Source organism: Watersipora subatra, chromosome 3 (genome assembly GCF_963576615.1).
Source record: "Watersipora subatra chromosome 3, tzWatSuba1.1, whole genome shotgun sequence".
NCBI classification, from domain to species: domain Eukaryota; kingdom Metazoa; phylum Bryozoa; class Gymnolaemata; order Cheilostomatida; family Watersiporidae; genus Watersipora; species Watersipora subatra.
Genome location: NC_088710.1, coordinates 39954450 through 39973511, shown reverse-complemented (window position 1 = coordinate 39973511; position 19062 = coordinate 39954450). Strand labels below are relative to the sequence as shown.

At 36.6% G+C, this 19062-nt stretch overlaps 1 protein-coding gene across 1 annotated transcript; it reads left to right on the top strand.

The window, feature by feature from the left end:
• Window positions 1–691: 691 nt before the first annotated feature.
• Window positions 692–18618, top strand: LOC137391122 (kinesin-like protein KIF21B). Its single transcript, XM_068077485.1, has 10 exons — window positions 692–794; window positions 963–1164; window positions 2613–2721; window positions 2805–2968; window positions 5038–5202; window positions 11945–12109; window positions 14409–14573; window positions 16254–16554; window positions 17120–17319; window positions 18262–18618. The coding sequence occupies exons 4-10, from the start codon at window positions 2874–2876 to the stop codon at window positions 18314–18316; spliced, it is 1146 nt and encodes a 381-aa protein (XP_067933586.1). The 5' UTR covers window positions 692–794; window positions 963–1164; window positions 2613–2721; window positions 2805–2873; the 3' UTR covers window positions 18317–18618.
• Window positions 18619–19062: the final 444 nt, after the last annotated feature.

The following is a 19062-nucleotide window of genomic DNA, read 5'->3' as shown; positions in this document are numbered from 1 at the left end:
CACCAACTAAGGTGAAATCTACAGTTTGTTAACAGTAATGGTATACAACTTGTTAAGTAAGTTATTGCCATAATAAGTCTACGCCATAATAAGCTAAGGCGGGTAAGGTATATCATGTAACAATTAATTCGATAATGTTTTGCTAGACTAACACAAGGAAGAGCAGCTCGCTAGAAGCAGTAAGCGTAGTGGGCAAGTCTAGATTACTTTCATTGATCGCTTACTAGCATCATATTTTGACATATATAACAGCTGATATAACATATATAACAGCTGCTATAACATTTATAACAGCTGCTATAACATATATAACAACTGCTATAACATATATAACAATTGCTATAACATATATAACAACTGCTATAACATATATGACAGCTGCTTTCAGTTAATTTCTTTTGCCGCCTTGATCAGTTGATCACCCTTGGTTGATGCAACCGTTTAAAGGTCAAGGCCAAGATTACCCATATAGATACTATTCTACCCAGTATCTATACTAGGTAGAATAGCACCCATATAGATACCGGTACAATTCTACCCATATACGTATAGATACCGGTACTATTCTACCCATATACGTATATACACTGGTAACTATTCTACCCATATACGTATATACACTGGTTCTATTCTACCCATATGAATACTGGTCGAAAGCATTGCTAAAACCTTCATATGCTAATCAGGACTTGATATAATCAGCTGGTTTTTATCATTTCTAATTCTTGTAGAGTCTGACCATCTTCAAGAAGACCTGGCAGAGCTGTCAGGAGAGATTTCACTTAAACAAAGAAGTGTGTTAATAAAAGGGTGACAATTCTGTAACTGGTATAGGCTTAAATTTTAGTATAAAAAAGTTCATGAAAGGGTCTCTCCAAATTTAAATATTCCATTTCGCACTATGAGCTATAATGATTCTCTTGCTCTGCAGGCTGAATTTTATTCTGCTATTTTAATTTCAGCAGAGATAAATCACAGTTGACCACTTCTGAAATAAAAGACGTGCGGTTGACACCCCCATCCTCGCCATCGCTGAGCAGGAGACGCCAGCCACTCCAGGACTCTGACAGTACTAATGTATTCATTAGGCTCACCAACACACAAACTGGCGGCACACAAAATAAAAAGGCGCAGAGCTTTGGCACCGTCAGCAGCTGTGACAAAGTAATGAGGCCCAAGTTTTCAAGTTTAACCCGTTGAACTACTTACGTAATTGTCTTCATGTGTTGACTAACAAATTATGAGCTGGATTTGCATGTATGTGAGTCTATACAGCCTAATACTAACTTACTGTGATACCTCCAACATCATTAAAATCATTCAAAAACAAATATTAACCGAGCATGGAAAAAACATTTCATAATCACGATGATGAACAGTCGCGTGTTTCTAGAGCATTGCTGACTGAGTACTGCTGCAAAAAGTCTCAGACTGAACAAACAGTTGCCCTAATGCCATTCCCCTAAAGATATACTATTCGGCTCACATTGGACTAAATAGGAATATTGCATCTCTTAGAAATTAGAAACTCAGGCTAGAATTAGTGTTGTTAGTCTCAAATAGCAAGAATTAACAAAGATTGCGCACCAAATCGCAGAGTGGTTTGTTATAACAGATGCGTTTCACTGCTTTGAAGGGGCCAACTCAATTTTGGCGTTATCAGCTCTTAGATAAAAGCCCAATGCGTAAACCTTTTGAATGGCCCTACAATACGTTTTCTGTAGTCTATGATTTTTACCATGCGACAATGTATTGTAAACAACCTCGCTACATCATGTGTCTGGTACACTTGTCTACACACAATCTATACACAATCTAGGCAACTAGTTGGGCAATTGACCTTATGACCTTGTGTATCTTGACTAGAGAGGTGATACTAGCCATGGCATCCTAGAAGTAACTTGTAACTAGGCAAGTGCTTACAAATGTTTGCTTTTCAAACAACACGAGTGATTAGCCAGATGAGCAAACAATAGGCATTCGTAGTCCATAGTAGTCCCATTGTATAACGACTTGGAGAGGTTTATTTATGACGATAATATTGAGCGATGCTGCTCCAAAGTACTCCTATTGTAGCGCGTTGCTTCATGAGCCTCTATTTTGATTGCTATGAGTTGGCAAATCGCTACTCTTCCAACTAGCCCCACTTTTTGCCTTTGGTGTTCTAGTAGCACACCAAACCACGGACTGCAGCACCTCTTCTTTACAAGAAAATAATAATTTTAGGAATCGTTACGATTTTAATGTTAGTTTTTCTAGGCTAAGCGATGCACTCTTTGATATAGTAAAATGGCTAGAGAGCATTAAATTAGCATTAGACTAACTACACGATATGCAAGTAAAATAATTATATGTTGAAAGCATAATTTTTATTCCCCATAAGCCTTTAAAACGATTGACGTAAAAAATTTCACTAATAGAACATTGGGGTGAAGATATTTTCGAGTCATCTTTATACCTGCAGTAGATCATTTATAGGAGGTATGATTGGTTTCTGTCTAAGAGCTATGTATGTGTAACCTTATCAAATTGTAATAGCGATGTTGTTACTAGAAGCTCAGCAACATTGTTACTTAAATTTACATGTTTTCATTTTGGTGGGTCTCTTGCAGGTGACAAGTTCCAACCAGAGTCTCATATGTGTAAAGAAGGCAGTTGGTCACACAAAGGCTGTACTATCTATATGTGCCGCCGACAATCTTTTGGTTTCTGGCAGTAAAGGTAAGTGTCAACTTGACTCTAATCTAACGCACTAACATATTCTAATACCTCATAATTGACCTGCGTTTCCTTTTGTCTCGCAGACTTGACGTGCAAAGTGTGGGACATGTCAATTGGTTCAGAAGTTTTGTGTCTTGGTGGCCACCCTAACTATGTCTCCAAAGTTCGATATTGCGAGGTCAACTGGCTTGTCTACACTGTCTCCAATTCATTTGTCAAAATGTGGGCCATGTATAACAGTGCTCAGGTAAGCCTAGCTCGACTCATACTTACTTGCTTTCAGATGCAATTACATTTATATGGCTACTTGTTACCTTCTCTACCACACATACAGTCAAACTGTCCAACATAAGATATTACAGTTAGTTCCTATCATAACGGTTAGTTCCTGTCGTAACGGTTAGTTCCTATCCTTGCGGTTAGTTCTTAGGATAACGGTTAGTTCCTATCCTTACGGTTAGTTCCTATCAAAACGGTTAATTCCTATCCTTACGGTTAGTTCCTATCCTTACGGTTAGTGCCTATCATAACGGTTAGTTCCTATCGTTACGGTTAGTTCCTATCATAACGTTTAGTTGCTATCGTAACGGTTAGTTTCTATCGTAACGGTTAGTTCCTATCATAACGGTTAGTTCCTATCGTAACGGCTAGTTCTTATCGTATTGGTTAGTTCCTATCGTAACGGTTGGTTTCTATCCTTACGGATAGTTTCTATCCTTGTGGTTAGTTCTTATCATAACGGTTAGTTCCTATCGTAATGGTTAGTTTCTATCATAACGGTTAGTTCTTATCCTTACGGTTAGTTCCTATCATAATGGGTAGTTCCTATAATAACTGTTAGTTCCTATCGTAACGGTTAGTTCTTATCGTAACGGTTAGTTCCTATCGTAACGGTTAGTTCCTATCGTAACGGTTAGTTCCTATCGTAACGGCTAGTTCTTATCATATTGGTTAGTTCCTATCGTAACGGTTGGTTTCTATCCTTACGGTTAGTTTCTATTCTTGCGGTTAGTTCTTATCATAACGGTTAGTTCCTATCCTTACGGTTAGTTCCAATCAAAACGGTTAATTCCTATCGTAATGGTTAGTTCCTATCGTAATGGTTAGTTCCTATCGTAACGGTTAGTTTCTATCGTAACGGTTAGTTCCTATCGTAACGGCTAGTTCTTATCGTATTGGTTAGTTCCTATCGTAACGGTTAGTTCCTACAATAACTGTTAGTTTTAACTATAACAGTTAGTTCTTACCATAACGGTTAGTTCCTATCCTTACGGTTAGTTCTTATCATAACGGTTAGTGCCTATCATAACGGTTAGTTCCTATCGTTACGGTTAGTTCTTATCTTTACGGTTAGTTCCTATCATAACAGTTAGTTCCTATAATAACTGTTAGTTTTTATCATAACAGTTAGTTCTTACCATAACGGTTAGTTCCTATTCTTACGGTTAGTTCTTATCATAACGGTTAGTTCCTATCGTAATGGTTAGTTTCTATCATAACGGTTAGTTCTTATCCTTGCGGTTAGTTCTTATGATAACGGTTAGTTCCTATCCTTACGGTTAGTTCCTATCAAATTGGTTAATTCCTATCCTTACGGTTAGTTCCTATCCTTATGGTTAGTGCCTATCATAACGGTTAGTTCCTATCGTTACGGTTAGTTCCTATCATAACGTTTAGTTGCTATCGTAATGGTTAGTTCCTATCGTAACGGTTAGTTCTTATCGTAACGGTTAGTTCCTATCGTAACGGTTAGTTCTTATCTTTACGGTTAGTTGCTATCATAACAGTTAGTTCCTATAATAACTGTTAGTTTTTATCATAACAGTTAGTTCTTACCATAACGGTTAGTTCCTATTCTTACGGTTAGTTCTTATCATAACGGTTAGTTCCTATCGTAATGGTTAGTTTCTATCATAACGGTTAGTTCTTATCCTTACGGTTAGTTCCTATCATAATGGGTAGTTCCTATAATAACTGTTAGTTCCTATCGTAACGGTTAGTTCCCATCGTAAAGGTTAGTTCCAATCGTAACGGTTAGTTCCTATCGTAACGGTTAGTTCCTATCGTAACGGTTAGTTCCCATCGTAACGGTTAGTTCCTATCGTAACGGTTAGTTCCTATCGTAACGGTTAGTTCCTATCGTAACGGTTAGTTCCTATTCTTACGGTTACTTCCTATCAAAACGGTTAGTTTCTCTCATAACGGTTAGTTCCTATCATAACCGTTAGTTCCTATCATAACGGTTAGTTCCTATTATAGTGAATACTGTGCCAACAGAGATGGACACAATGTGAGGTTTTATATCTTATGTTGCAGTTCCTCTGGTCTGGTGCATGACAGTATCCCTGTGGAGCCAGCGTCGAGCAGTCAGGCCATTCTCCAACAGGGAGAGCAGCAGATATTTGATATCCAAGTCAGCAGAGATGGACATAAACTATACACAACTACTGGAACCACCGTTCGGCTCTGGGACCTCAATACGTAAGTTGATGCGTTTTTTTCAGTTACGATCCCTAGAATAAAAATCTACATTTGTTAGTTTGTATGTTGTCCATAAATGTAATGTTGTTGCTAAGAATCCCTCTGATAATGATGGATTTAGTTTGGATGCCGGCTTGTCTTCAATTTCCTTGTAAATATTTGTGTATATTATAGTTTGAGAATTTTCCAGTTAAAAAAATTGAAGATTACGAAAATTAGAGAATTCTGAGGCACACACTCTCATTGACAGCTATTTCTGTTAAAAGCACTTTAAAAATATTAGTATTAGTAACTGTAGTTACCAAGGTTAACATAATATTTTGTCATTAATTTTTAGTGTTGTACATCACATAAAATTTGAGATGGAGTGAATGATCGATTTCAGTATTTCAGTTTTTCCTGGTAATTACTCAATCCAATCGTGATCCCACTTGATGGCCTAGAGATCAGAGTCGTTATAAAATACGTCAGACCTAGTCATTGCTGCATTGTTGGGCCTATCTGGTTCAGTCTCACCAGATCAATCTGTCAGTACGAAAATATAAAAGTTTGATGATTTTCACCAAGGGGTGTTTGTATTAAATAATCATGATGGGCTTCTACACCCCTCTATACGACATTTTTATGTTACGATGCCAACACCGGAACAAATTGATTTCGTATGGCAAGGGTCTAATGCAAATGTAACAAGCAAAATTATAGATAGGTAAAATAATAAAAAGTATGAAAAAGTTTTTATAGCACATCCAAGGTGGGATACTTCTCGATATATCTACTAGCTAGTATGTTGTACTTACTGTCATTAGAGGTAGGATACTTCTCGATATATCTACTAGCTAGTATATTGTACTTACTGTCATTAGAGGTGGGATACTTCTCGATATATCTACTAGTTAGTATATTGTACTTACTGTCATTAGAGGTAGGATACTTCTCGATATATCTACTAGCTAGTATATTGTACTTACTGTCATTAGAGGTAGGATACTTCTCGATATATTTACTAGCTAGTATATTGTACTTACTGTCATTAGAGGTAGGATATTTTTCCATATATCTACTAGCTAGTATATAGTACTTACTGCCATTAGAAGTAGTGTACTTCTCCATATATCTACAAGCTAGTATATTGTACTTTCTGCCATAGTTCCTATCATAATGGGTAGTTCCTATAATAACTGTTAGTTCTAATCGTAACGGTTAGTTCCTATCGTGACGGTTAGTTCCTATCGTAACGATTAGTTCCCATCGTAACGGTTAGTTCCTATCGTAACGGTTAGTTCCTATTATTACGGTTAGTTCCTATCAAAACGGTTAGTTCCTATCATAACCGTTAGTTCCTATCATAACGGTTAGTTCCTATCATAACGGTTAGTTCCTATCGTAACAGTTAGTTCCTATCCTTGCGGTTAGTTCTTATGATAACGGTTAGTTCCTATCCTTACGGTTAGTTCCTATCAAAACGGTTAATTCCTATCCTTACGGTTAGTTCCTATCCTTACGGTTAGTGCCTATCATAACGGTTAGTTCCTATCGTTACGGTTAGTTCCTATCATAACGTTTAGTTGCTATCGTAATGGTTAGTTCCTATCGTAACGGTTAGTTCGTATCGTTACGGTTAGTTCCTATCGTAACGGCTAGTTCTTATCGTATTGGTTAGTTCCTATCGTAACGGTTAGTTCCTATCGTAACGGCTAGTTCTTATCATATTGGTTAGTTCCTATCGTAACGGTTAGTTCCTATAATAACTGTTAGTTTTTACTATAACAGTTAGTTCTTACCATAACGGTTAGTTCCTATCCTTACGGTTTGTTCTTATCATAACGGTTAGTTCCTATCATAATGTTTAGTGCCTATCATAACGGTTAGTTCCTATCCTTACGGCTAGTTCCTATCATAACGTTTAGTTGCTATCGTAATGGTTAGTTCCTATCGTAACGGTTAGTTCCTATCGTAACGGTTAGTTCTTATCGTAACGGTTAGTTCCTATCGTAACGGTTAGTTCTTATCCTTACGGTTAGTTCCTATCATAACGGTTAATTCCTATAATAACTGTTAGTATTTATCATAACAGTTAGTTCTTACCATAACGGTTAGTTCCTATCATAACGGTTAGTTCTTATGATAACGGTTAGTTCCTATCCTTACGGTTAGTTCCTATCAAAACGGTTAATTCCTATCCTTACGGTTAGTTCCTATCCTTACGGTTAGTGCCTATCATAACGGTTAGTTCCTATCGTTACGGTTAGTTCCTATCATAACGTTTAGTTGCTATCGTAACGGTTAGTTTCTATCGTAACGGTTAGTTCCTATCGTAACGGTTAGTTCCTATCGTAACGGCTAGTTCTTATCGTATTGGTTAGCTCCTATCGTAACGGTTAGTTTCTATCCTTGTGGTTAGTTCTTATCATAACGGTTAGTTCCTATCGTAATGGTTAGTTTCTATCATAACGGTTAGTTCTTATCCTCACGGTTAGTTCCTATCATAATGGGTAGTTCCTATAATAACTGTTAGTTCCTATCGTAACGGTTAGTTCTTATCATAACGGTTAGTTCCTATCGTAACGGTTAGTTCCTATCGTAACGGTTAGTTCCTATCGTAACGGCTAGTTCTTATCGTATTGGTTAGTTCCTATCGTAACGGTTGGGTTCTATCCTTACGGTTAGTTTCTATTCTTGCGGTTAGTTCTTATCATAACGGTTAGTTCCTATCCTTACGGTTAGTTCCAATCAAAACGGTTAATTCCTATCGTAATGGTTAATTCCTATCGTAATGGTTAGTTCCTATCGTAACGGTTAGTTCCTATCGTAACGGTTAGTTCCTATCGTAACGGCTAGTTCTTATCGTATTGGTTAGTTCCTATCGTAACGGTTAGTTCCTACAATAACTGTTAGTTTTTACTATAACAGTTAGTTCTTACCATAACGGTTAGTTCCTATCCTTACGGTTAGTTCTTATCATAACGGTTAGTTCCTATCATAATGTTTAGTGCCTATCATAACAGTTAGTTCCTATCCTTACGGTTAGTTCCTATCATAACGTTTAGTTGCAATCGTAATGGTTAGTTCCTATCGTAACGGTTAGTTCCTATCGTAACGGTTAGTTCTTATCGTAACGGTTAGTTCCTATCGTAACGGTTAGTTCTTATCCTTACGGTTGATTCCTATCATAACGGTTAGTTCCTATAATAACTGTTAGTTTTTATCATCACAGTTAGTTCTTACCATAACGGTAGTTCCTATCGTAATGGTTAGTTTCTATCATAACGGTTAGTTCTTATCTTTACGGTTAGTTCCTATCATAATGGGTAGTTCCTATAATAACTGTTAGTTCCAATCGTAACGGTTAGTTCCTATCGTAACGGTTAGTTCCTATCGTAACGGTTAGTTCCCATCGTAACGGTTAGTTCCTATTTTACGGTTAGTTCCTATCAAAACGGTTAATTCCTATCCTTACGGTTAGTTCCTATCCTTACGGTTAGTGCCTATCATAACGGTTAGTTCCTATCGTTACGGTTAGTTCTTATCTTTTCGGTTAGTTCCTATCATAACAGTTAGTTCCTATAATAACTGTTAGTTTTTATCATAACAGTTAGTTCTTACCATAACGGTTAGTTCCTATTCTTACGGTTAGTTCTTATCATAATGGTTAGTTCCTATCGTAATGGTTAGTTTCTATCATAACGGTTAGTTCTTATCCTTGCGGTTAGTTCTTATGATAACGGTTAGTTCCTATCCTTACGGTTAGTTCCTATCAAATTGGTTAATTCCTATCCTTACGGTTAGTTCCTATCCTTATGGTTAGTGCCTATCATAACGGTTAGTTCCTATCGTTACGGTTAGTTCCTATCATAACGTTTAGTTGCTATCGTAATGGTTAGTTCCTATCGTAACAGTTAGTTCTTATCGTAACGGTTAGTTCCTATCGTAACGGTTAGTTCTTATCTTTACGGTTAGTTCCTATCATAACAGTTAGTTCCTATAATAACTGTTAGTTTTTATCATAACAGTTAGTTCTTACCATAACGGTTAGTTCCTATTCTTACGGTTAGTTCTTATCATAACGGTTAGTTCCTATCGTAACGGTTAGTTTCTATCATAACGGTTAGTTCTTATCCTTACGATTAGTTCCTATCATAATGGGTAGTTCCTATAATAACTGTTAGTTCCTATCGTAACGGTTAGTTCCCATCGTAAAGGTTAGTTCCAATCGTAACGGTTAGTTCCTATCGTAACGGTTAGTTCCTATCGTAACGGTTAGTTCCCATCGTAACGGTTAGTTCCTATCGTAACGGTTAGTTCCTATCGTAACGGTTAGTTCCTATCGTAACGGTTAGTTCCTATCCTTGCGGTTAGTTCTTATGATAACGGTTAGTTCCTATCCTTACAGTTAGTTCCTATCAAAACGGTTAATTCCTATCCTTACGGTTAGTTCCTATCCTTACGGTTAGTGCCTATCATAACGGTTAGTTCCTATCGTTACGGTTAGTTCCTATCATAACGTTTAGTTGCTATCGTAACGGTTAGTTTCTATCGTAACGGTTAGTTCCTATCGTAACGGTTAGTTCCTATCGTAACGGCTAGTTCTTATCGTATTGGTTAGTTCCTATCGTAACGGTTGGTTTCTATCCTTACGGATAGTTTCTATCCTTGTGGTTAGTTCTTATCATAACGGTTAGTTCCTATCGTAATGGTTAGTTTCTATCATAACGGTTAGTTCTTATCCTTACGGTTAGTTCTTATCATAATGGGTAGTTCCTATAATAACTGTTAGTTCCTATCGTAACGGTTAGTTCTTATCGTAACGGTTAGTTCCTATCGTAACGGTTAGTTCCTATCGTAACGGTTAGTTCCTATCGTAACGGCTAGTTCTTATCGTATTGGTTAGTTCCTATCGTAACGGTTGGTTTCTATCCTTACGGTTGGTTTCTATTCTTGCGGTTAGTTCTCATCATAACGGTTAGTTCCTATCCTTACGGTTAGTTCCAATCAAAACGGTTAATTCCTATCGTAATGGTTAGTTCCTATCGTAATGGTTAGTTCCTATCGTAACGGTTAGTTCCTATCATAACGGTTAGTTCCTATCGTAACGGCTAGTTCTTATCGTATTGGTTAGTTCCTATCGTAACGGTTAGTTCCTACAATAACTGTTAGTTTTAACTACAACAGTTAGTTCTTACCATAACGGTTAGTTCCTATCCTTACGGTTAGTTCTTATCATAACGGTTAGTTCCTCTCATAATGTTTAGTGCCTATCATAACAGTTAGTTCCTATCCTTACGGTTAGTTCCTATCATAACGTTTAGTTGCAAGCGTAATGGTTAGTTCCTATCGTAACGGTTAGTTCCTATCGTAACGGTTAGTTCTTATCATAACGGTTAGTTCCTATCGTAACGGTTAGTTCTTATCCTTACGGTTAATTCCTATCATAACGGTTAGTTCCTATAATAACTGTTAGTTTTTATCATCACAGTTAGTTCTTACCATAACGGTAGTTCCTATCGTAATGGTTAGTTTCTATCATAACGGTTAGTTCTTATCTTTACGGTTAGTTCCTATCATAATGGGTAGTTCCTATAATAACTGTTAGTTCCAATCGTAACGGTTAGTTCCTATCGTAACGGTTAGTTCCTATCGTAACGGTTAGTTCCCATCGTAACGGTTAGTTCCTATTCTTACGGTTAGTTCCTATCAAAACGGTTAATTCCTATCCTTACGGTTAGTTCCTATCCTTACGGTTAGTGCCTATCATAACGGTTAGTTCCTATCGTTACGGTTAGTTCTTATCTTTACGGTTAGTTCCTATCATAACAGTTAGTTCCTATAATAACTGTTAGTTTTTATCATAACAGTTAGTTCTTACCATAACGGTTAGTTCCTATTCTTACGGTTAGTTCTTATCATAACGGTTAGTTCCTATCGTAATGGTTAGTTTCTATCATAACGGTTAGTTCTTATCCTTGCGGTTAGTTCTTATGATAACGGTTAGTTCCTATCCTTACGGTTAGTTCCTATCAAATTGGTTAATTCCTATCCTTACGGTTAGTTCCTATCCTTATGGTTAGTGCCTATCATAACGGTTAGTTCCTATCGTTACGGTTAGTTCCTATCATAACGTTTAGTTGCTATCGTAATGGTTAGTTCCTATTGTAACGGTTAGTTCTTATCGTAACGGTTAGTTCCTATCGTAACGGTTAGTTCTTATCTTTACGGTTAGTTCCTATCATAACAGTTAGTTCCTATAATAACTGTTAGTTTTTATCATAACAGTTAGTTCTTACCATAACGGTTAGTTCCTATTCTTACGGTTAGTTCTTATCATAACGGTTAGTTCCTGTCGTAATGGTTAGTTTCTATCATAACGGTTAGTTCTTATCCTTACGATTAGTTCCTATCATAATGGGTAGTTCCTATAATAACTGTTAGTTCCTATCGTAACGGTTAGTTCCCATCGTAAAGGTTAGTTCCAATCGTAACGGTTAGTTCCTATCGTAACGGTTAGTTCCTATCGTAACGGTTAGTTCCCATCGTAACGGTTAGTTCCTATCGTAACGGTTAGTTCCTATCGTAACGGTTAGTTCCTATTCTTACGGTTAGTTTCTATCAAAACGGTTAGTTTCTCTCATAACGGTTAGTTCCTATCATAACCGTTAGTTCCTATCATAATGGTTAGTTCTTATTATAGTGAATACTGTGCCAACAGAGATGGACACAATGTGAGGTTTTATATCTTATGTTGCAGTTCCTCTGGTCAGGTGCATGACAGTATCCCGGTGGAGCCAGCGTCGAGCAGTCAGGCCATTCTCCAACAGGGAGAGCAGCAGATATTTGATATCCAAGTCAGCAGAGATGGACATAAACTATACACAACTACTGGAACCACCGTTCGGCTCTGGGACCTCAATACGTAAGTTGATGCGTTTTTTTCAGTTACGATCCCTAGAATAAAGATCTACATTTGTTAGTTTGTATGTTGTCCATAAATGTAATGTTGTTGCTAAGAATCCCTCTGATAATGATGGATTTAGTTTGGATGCCGGCTTGTCTTCAATTTCCTTGTAAATATTTGTGTATATTATAGTTTGAGAATTTTCCAGTTAAAAAAATTGAAGATTACGAAAATTAGAGAATTCTGAGGCACACACTTTCATTGACAGCTATTTCTGTTAAAAGCACTTTAAAAATATTAGTATTAGTAACTGTAGTTACCAAGGTTAACATAATATTTTGTCATTAATTTTTAGTGTTGTACATCACATAAAATTTGAGATGGAGTGAATGATCGATTTCAGTATTTCAGTTTTTCCTGGTAATTACTCAATCCAATCGTGATCCCACTTGATGGCCTAGAGATCAGAGTCGTTATAAAATACGTCAGACCTAGTCATTGCTGCATTGTTGGGCCTATCTGGTTCAGTCTCACCAGATCACTCTGTCAGTACGAAAATATAAAAGTTTGATGATTTTCACCAAGGGGTGTTTGTATTAAATAATCATGATGGGCTTCTACACCCTTCTATACGACATTTTTATGTTACGATGCCAACACCGGAACAAATTGATTTCGTATGGCAAGGGTCTAATGCAAAGGTAACAAGCAAAATTATAGATAGGTAAAATAATAAAAAGTATGAAAAAGTTTTTATAGCACATCCAAGGTGGGATACTTCTCGATATATCTACTAGCTAGTATATTGTACTTACTGTCATTAGAGGTAGGATACTTCTCGATATATCTACTAGCTAGTATATTGTACTTACTGTCATTAGAGGTGGGATACTTCTCGATATATCTACTAGTTAGTATATTGTACTTACTGTCATTAGAGGTAGGATACTTCTCGATATATCTACTAGCTAGTATATTGTACTTACTGTCATTAGAGGTAGGATACTTCTCGATATATTTACTAGCTAGTATATTGTACTTACTGTCATTAGAGGTAGGATATTTTTCCATATATCTACTAGCTAGTATATAGTACTTACTGCCATTAGAAGTAGTGTACTTCTCCATATATCTACAAGCTAGTATATTGTACTTTCTGCCATAGTTCCTATCATAATGGGTAGTTCCTATAATAACTGTTAGTTCTAATCGTAACGGTTAGTTCCTATCGTAACGGTTAGTTCCTATCGTAACGATTAGTTCCCATCGTAACGGTTAGTTCCTATCGTAACGGTTAGTTCCTATTATTACGGTTAGTTCCTATCAAAACGGTTAGTTCCTATCATAACTGTTAGTTCCTATCATAACGGTTAGTTCCTATCATAACGGTTAGTTCCTATCGTAACAGTTAGTTCCTATCCTTGCGGTTAGTTCTTATGATAACGGTTAGTTCCTATCCTTACGGTTAGTTCCTATCAAAACGGTTAATTCCTATCCTTACGGTTAGTTCCTATCCTTACGGTTAGTGCCTATCATAACGGTTAGTTCCTATCGTTACGGTTAGTTCCTATCATAACGTTTAGTTGCTATCGTAATGGTTAGTTCCTATCGTAACGGTTAGTTCGTATCGTTACGGTTAGTTCCTATCGTAACGGCTAGTTCTTATCGTATTGGTTAGTTCCTATCGTAACGGTTAGTTCCTATCGTAACGGCTAGTTCTTATCATATTGGTTAGTTCCTATCGTAACGGTTAGTTCCTATAATAACTGTTAGTTTTTACTATAACAGTTAGTTCTTACCATAACGGTTAGTTCCTATCCTTACGGTTAGTTCTTATCATAACGGTTAGTTCCTATCATAATGTTTAGTGCCTACCATAACGGTTAGTTCCTATCCTTACGGCTAGTTCCTATCATAACCTTTAGTTGCTATCGTAATGGTTAGTTCCTATCGTAACGGTTAGTTCCTATCGTAACGGTTAGTTCTTATCGTAAAGGTTAGTTCCAATCGTAACGGTTAGTTCCTATCGTAACGGTTAGTTCCTATCGTAACGGTTAGTTCCCATCGTAACGGTTAGTTCCTATCGTAACGGTTAGTTCCCATCGTAACGGTTAGTTCCTATCGTAACGGTGAGTTCCTATCGTAACGGTTAGTTCCTATTCTTACGGTTAGTTCCTATCAAAACGGTTAGTTTCTATCATAACGGTTAGTTCCTATCATAACCGTTAGTTCCTATCATAACCGTTAGTTCCTATTATAGTGAATACTGTGCCAACAGAGATGGACACAATGTGAGGTTTTATATCTTATGTTGCAGTTCCTCTGGTCTGGTGCATGACAGTATCCTTGTGGAGCCAGCGTCGAGCAGTCAGGGTATTCTCCAACAGGGAGAGCAGCAGATATTTGATATCCAAGTCAGCAGAGATGGACATAAACTATACACAACTACTGGAACCACCGTTCGGCTCTGGGACCTCAATACGTAAGTTGATGCGTTTTTTTCAGTTACGATCTCTAGAATAAAAATCTACATTTGTTAGTTTGTATGTTGTCCATAAATGTAATGTTGTTGCTAAGAATCCCTCTGATAATGATGGATTTAGTTTGGATGCCGGCTTGTCTTCAATTTCCTTGTAAATATTTGTGTATATTATAGTTTGAGAATTTTCCAGTTAAAAAAATTGAAGATTACGAAAATTAGAGAATTCTGAGGCACACACTCTCATTGACAGCTATTTCTGTTAAAATCACTTTAAAAATATTAGTATTAGTAACTGTAGATACCAAGGTTAACATAATATTTTGTCATTAATTTTCAGTGTTGTACATCACATAAAATTTGAGATGGAGTGAATGATCGATTTCAGTATTTCAGTTTTTCCTGGTATTTACTCAATCCAATCGTGATCCCACTTGATGGCCTAGAGATCAGAGTCGTTATAAAATACGTCAGACCTAGTTATTGCTGCATTGTTGGGCCTATCTGGTTCAGTCTCACCAGATCAATCTGTCAGTACGAAAATATAAAAGTTTGATGATTTTCACCAAGGGGTGTTTGTATTAAATAATCATGATGGGCTTCTACACCCCTCTATACGACATTTTTATGTTACGATGTCAACACCGGAACAAATTGATTTCGTATGGCAAGGGTCTAATGCAAATGTAACAAGCAAAATTATAGATAGGTAAAATAATAAAAAATATGTAAAGGTTTTTATAGCACATCCAAGGTGGGATACTTCTCGATATATCTACTAGCTAGTATATTGTACTTACTGTCATTAGAGGTAGGATACTTCTCGATATATCTACTAGCTAGTATATTGTACTTACTGTCATTAGAGGTGGGATACTTCTCGATATATCTACTAGTTAGTATATTGTACTTACTGTCATTAGAGGTAGGATACTTCTCGATATATCTACTAGCTAGTATATTGTACTTACAGTCATTAGAGGTAGGATACTTCTCGATATATTTACTAGCTAGTATATTGTACTTACTGTCATTAGAGGTAGGATATTTCTCCATATATCTACTAGCTAGTATATAGTACTTACTGCCATTAGAAGTAGTGTACTTCTCCATATATCTACAAGCTAGTATATTGTACTTTCTGCCATTAGAGGTAGGATACTTATCCATATATCTACTAGCTAGTATATAGTACTTACTATTATTAGAGGTTGGTGTATGAATCTTAGAAAATCCACCACAGTTGTAACTCTCTTCTATAGGTGATTTATGTACACAACTATAACCTTCCATAGTTGGTTTATGTACACATCTATAACCATTCATCTATAGGTGGTTTACGTACACAACTATAACCTTTCTTCTATAGGTGGTTTATGTACACAACTATAACCTTTCTTCTATCAGTGGTTTATGCGCACAACCCTAATCTTCTTTCTTTGTATAAGTCCAAGGGTCACTCCTAATGTGTATTTGATCTACCCTGTGTGGCATTTTGCAACTGACAGTTATTTTTCATTGGTTGTCCGCTTGCATGCACAACATCATTTAACCATATATATATTGTTAACAGCACTTACAACTAAATCTAGCAATTTAGCTTCTGCACCTTTTTGATGACTAATTGCTATATTCATTTAAACTGTGAAGGCTGGTGATCTGTAAAATATTGTACGTTTACAGGCTATCGGCAGTCGGAAAGGTTGCTAGCGGCCACCAAGCACCGATTATTTGCCTTAGTTTATACAACGACTCAAGAGGGAAAGAACAACTCTTAACTGGCTCCAAGGATTATCTAATTAAGGGATTTGATATTTCCAATGAACAAACTTCAAATTATCCAATTCAGGCCAAATTTACTATGGACCCTCCTCACTATGATGGTGTTCAATGTCTCGCGCATCGTCAGGACATCCTTTTTAGTGGTTCTCGGGATATGTGTATCAAAAAATGGAACCTCAGTGAACCCTCTTCTCAACCACAGGTAAAATTGGTGTTTTTACAATACCAGGTGTTGCTCTATTTAATAGCAAAATAAAGGTGATAGTTATTTCCGGTAATGGTCACCAATCAGGATCACCACTTTGTAATAAATATTTTTTATTAGAAGTAATATTTGAGATGGAGTGAATGATTGATATCAGTATATCGGTTTTCCTGGTAATCACTCAATCCAATTGTGATCCTACTTGATGGCCTAGAAATCAGAGTCAATATAAAATATGTCAGACCTAGTCATTGCTGCATTGTTGAGCCCATCTGGTTCAGTCTCACCAGATCAACCTGTCATACGCAAGACATTATGCTGTGTCTCTCACCAATATTTGCAAATGTCTTGTAGGTTTGTTACAATACAGAGACTCGTTTATGATTAAAAGTTTCATATTGCAGGATTGCATTGTTGACTCATTCAAAAGGGACAAGTTGATTTGCCAGTGTTTAATCTTTACCATCTTTAATGCAGTTCACGCCGCTCCTTTCCGCTTAAGTTGAATGTCAATTTCAAACAAACTCCTGGTTCCTCATTCCTCAACTTGCATTGTTTTCAGTCAGTTAATGGCGCCCATAAGGACTGGATCACCGACATGTGCATGCTACCAGATAATGACATATTGCTAAGCTGCTGTCGCTCTGGTACTGTGAAGATTCGGTCAAACGAGACTTGCCAGCAGCTAGATGAAGTGCGTGCTCATTCATTAGCCGTCAACTCTATGGCTACCAACCGCAGCAATCTCTTTACTGCCTCTAGGTAAAGTAGTATATAGTACTTACTGTCACTAGAGGTAGGTAATTGTTCAATATATCTACTAGCTAGTATATCGTACTTACTGCCATTAGAGGCAGGATACTTTTCAGTATATCTACTAGCTAGTAAATAGTACTTACCGTCACCAAAGGTAGGTAATTGTTCACTATATCTACTAGCTAGTATATAGTACTTACTGTCACCAGAGGTAGGTAACTGTTCACTATATCTACTAACTAGTATATAGTACTTACTGTCACCAGAGGTAGGTAATTGTTCAATATACAAATTATGTAAGCTTATTGTAAATTTAATGTTACGTCTGTCAGCCATGTGTTCTAATGAGACACTTGGCCAATTAGCCAAATAGTATAGATTTACTGGCTTTTCCTTAAATCCAATTAATTCACTGATTACTGTATGTATTCGAGTATAATCACAAAATTTTATACCCATTTTTAATGATAAATCATGAGTAAGCACAAGTAGTCGCATAGCGTCTTGTTGCCTGATTTACTGAGAACCGTTCGCTTAAGCAATACTAATGATTTTTGTACTGACTGTGTGACTACTTACCTAGTCGATCGGTGTGGCAATACAGATGCCTCAAAAGTGACGTTTTACAAATTGTATAGCGGTCAAATGATTGCGATGCTACTTTGTCAATTGGGAGCAAAACCTATTGATATTTTTAACGCGACTAGAACTCCTTAAGCATCCAACGTTGTTGATACGTCAAACAAAATCTTAAATAAATGCAATATATTGGGCTGACAGTTTCTTTTATAGTTATTCAATAGCATCATTGTGAGAATTGTGTAAATATGCCAAATGGAGAAGTTGATAACTTTGGTTGGTTGTACCAACATATCTTGTTCTTTGTCCAAGAACTTTTCATGCGCCACGATTTAGCATGTATAACAGACATGGTACATGCTCTTTCAGTGATTGCACGATAAGGATCTGGTGGATGGACCCACATAAACTATACAGTTCATAGCCAAAGCGCAGATTCATTCTCCATATTCTCATATTTCTTGTCTGTATTTATGTAGCTATTTTTGTTTTCTTTACGGTTGATGACTATGCAGGAAAATTATCTTATACATTCCTTTTTTAAATCAATGTTCAAATTGTTTGACCCATGTACTTTGCATGTGTCTATATTCCTAGTACACATCCGACTATAAACTCTTTCTTGTCAAAGATCATCATGATGTTACATCATATCCATCGATGCAATTATTCTTCTCTTCTCGTCGATATTTATTTTAACCTTTTAAACACTTTGTCTGTTTTAACTGGCCGTTGATTTTCGAAATGCGCATTTATTTTTGGTGCAATAGGCTTTATTGTATTCAATCTTGTTCGTTGAAATTATCTCAAAAATAAATTAACTTTAAGAATAATGGAGCTGTCATATGTATCAACACGAATCTTTTTACTTTGCTCTAATTTTGTAAGGTACCTACATATGTTTATCATAACAACATTGGCTCACAGCTAGTCTAATTTTATTAAAACTATACAATAAGATCAATAGTTGAGTGTTTCATTGTTGAGCTGCATGCGTTTGCATCCTCGGTCCAATAAAAGCATGCATTTATAGATATGATAATTCACCTTAAGGAAGGAAACACATCAAAATGATACTTTTAAAGGCAAAGTAACAGTTCTGAAGGTAGTATTGCAAAGTAACAGTTATGATGGTAGTATTGCAATGTAACAGTTATGAAGGTAGCATTG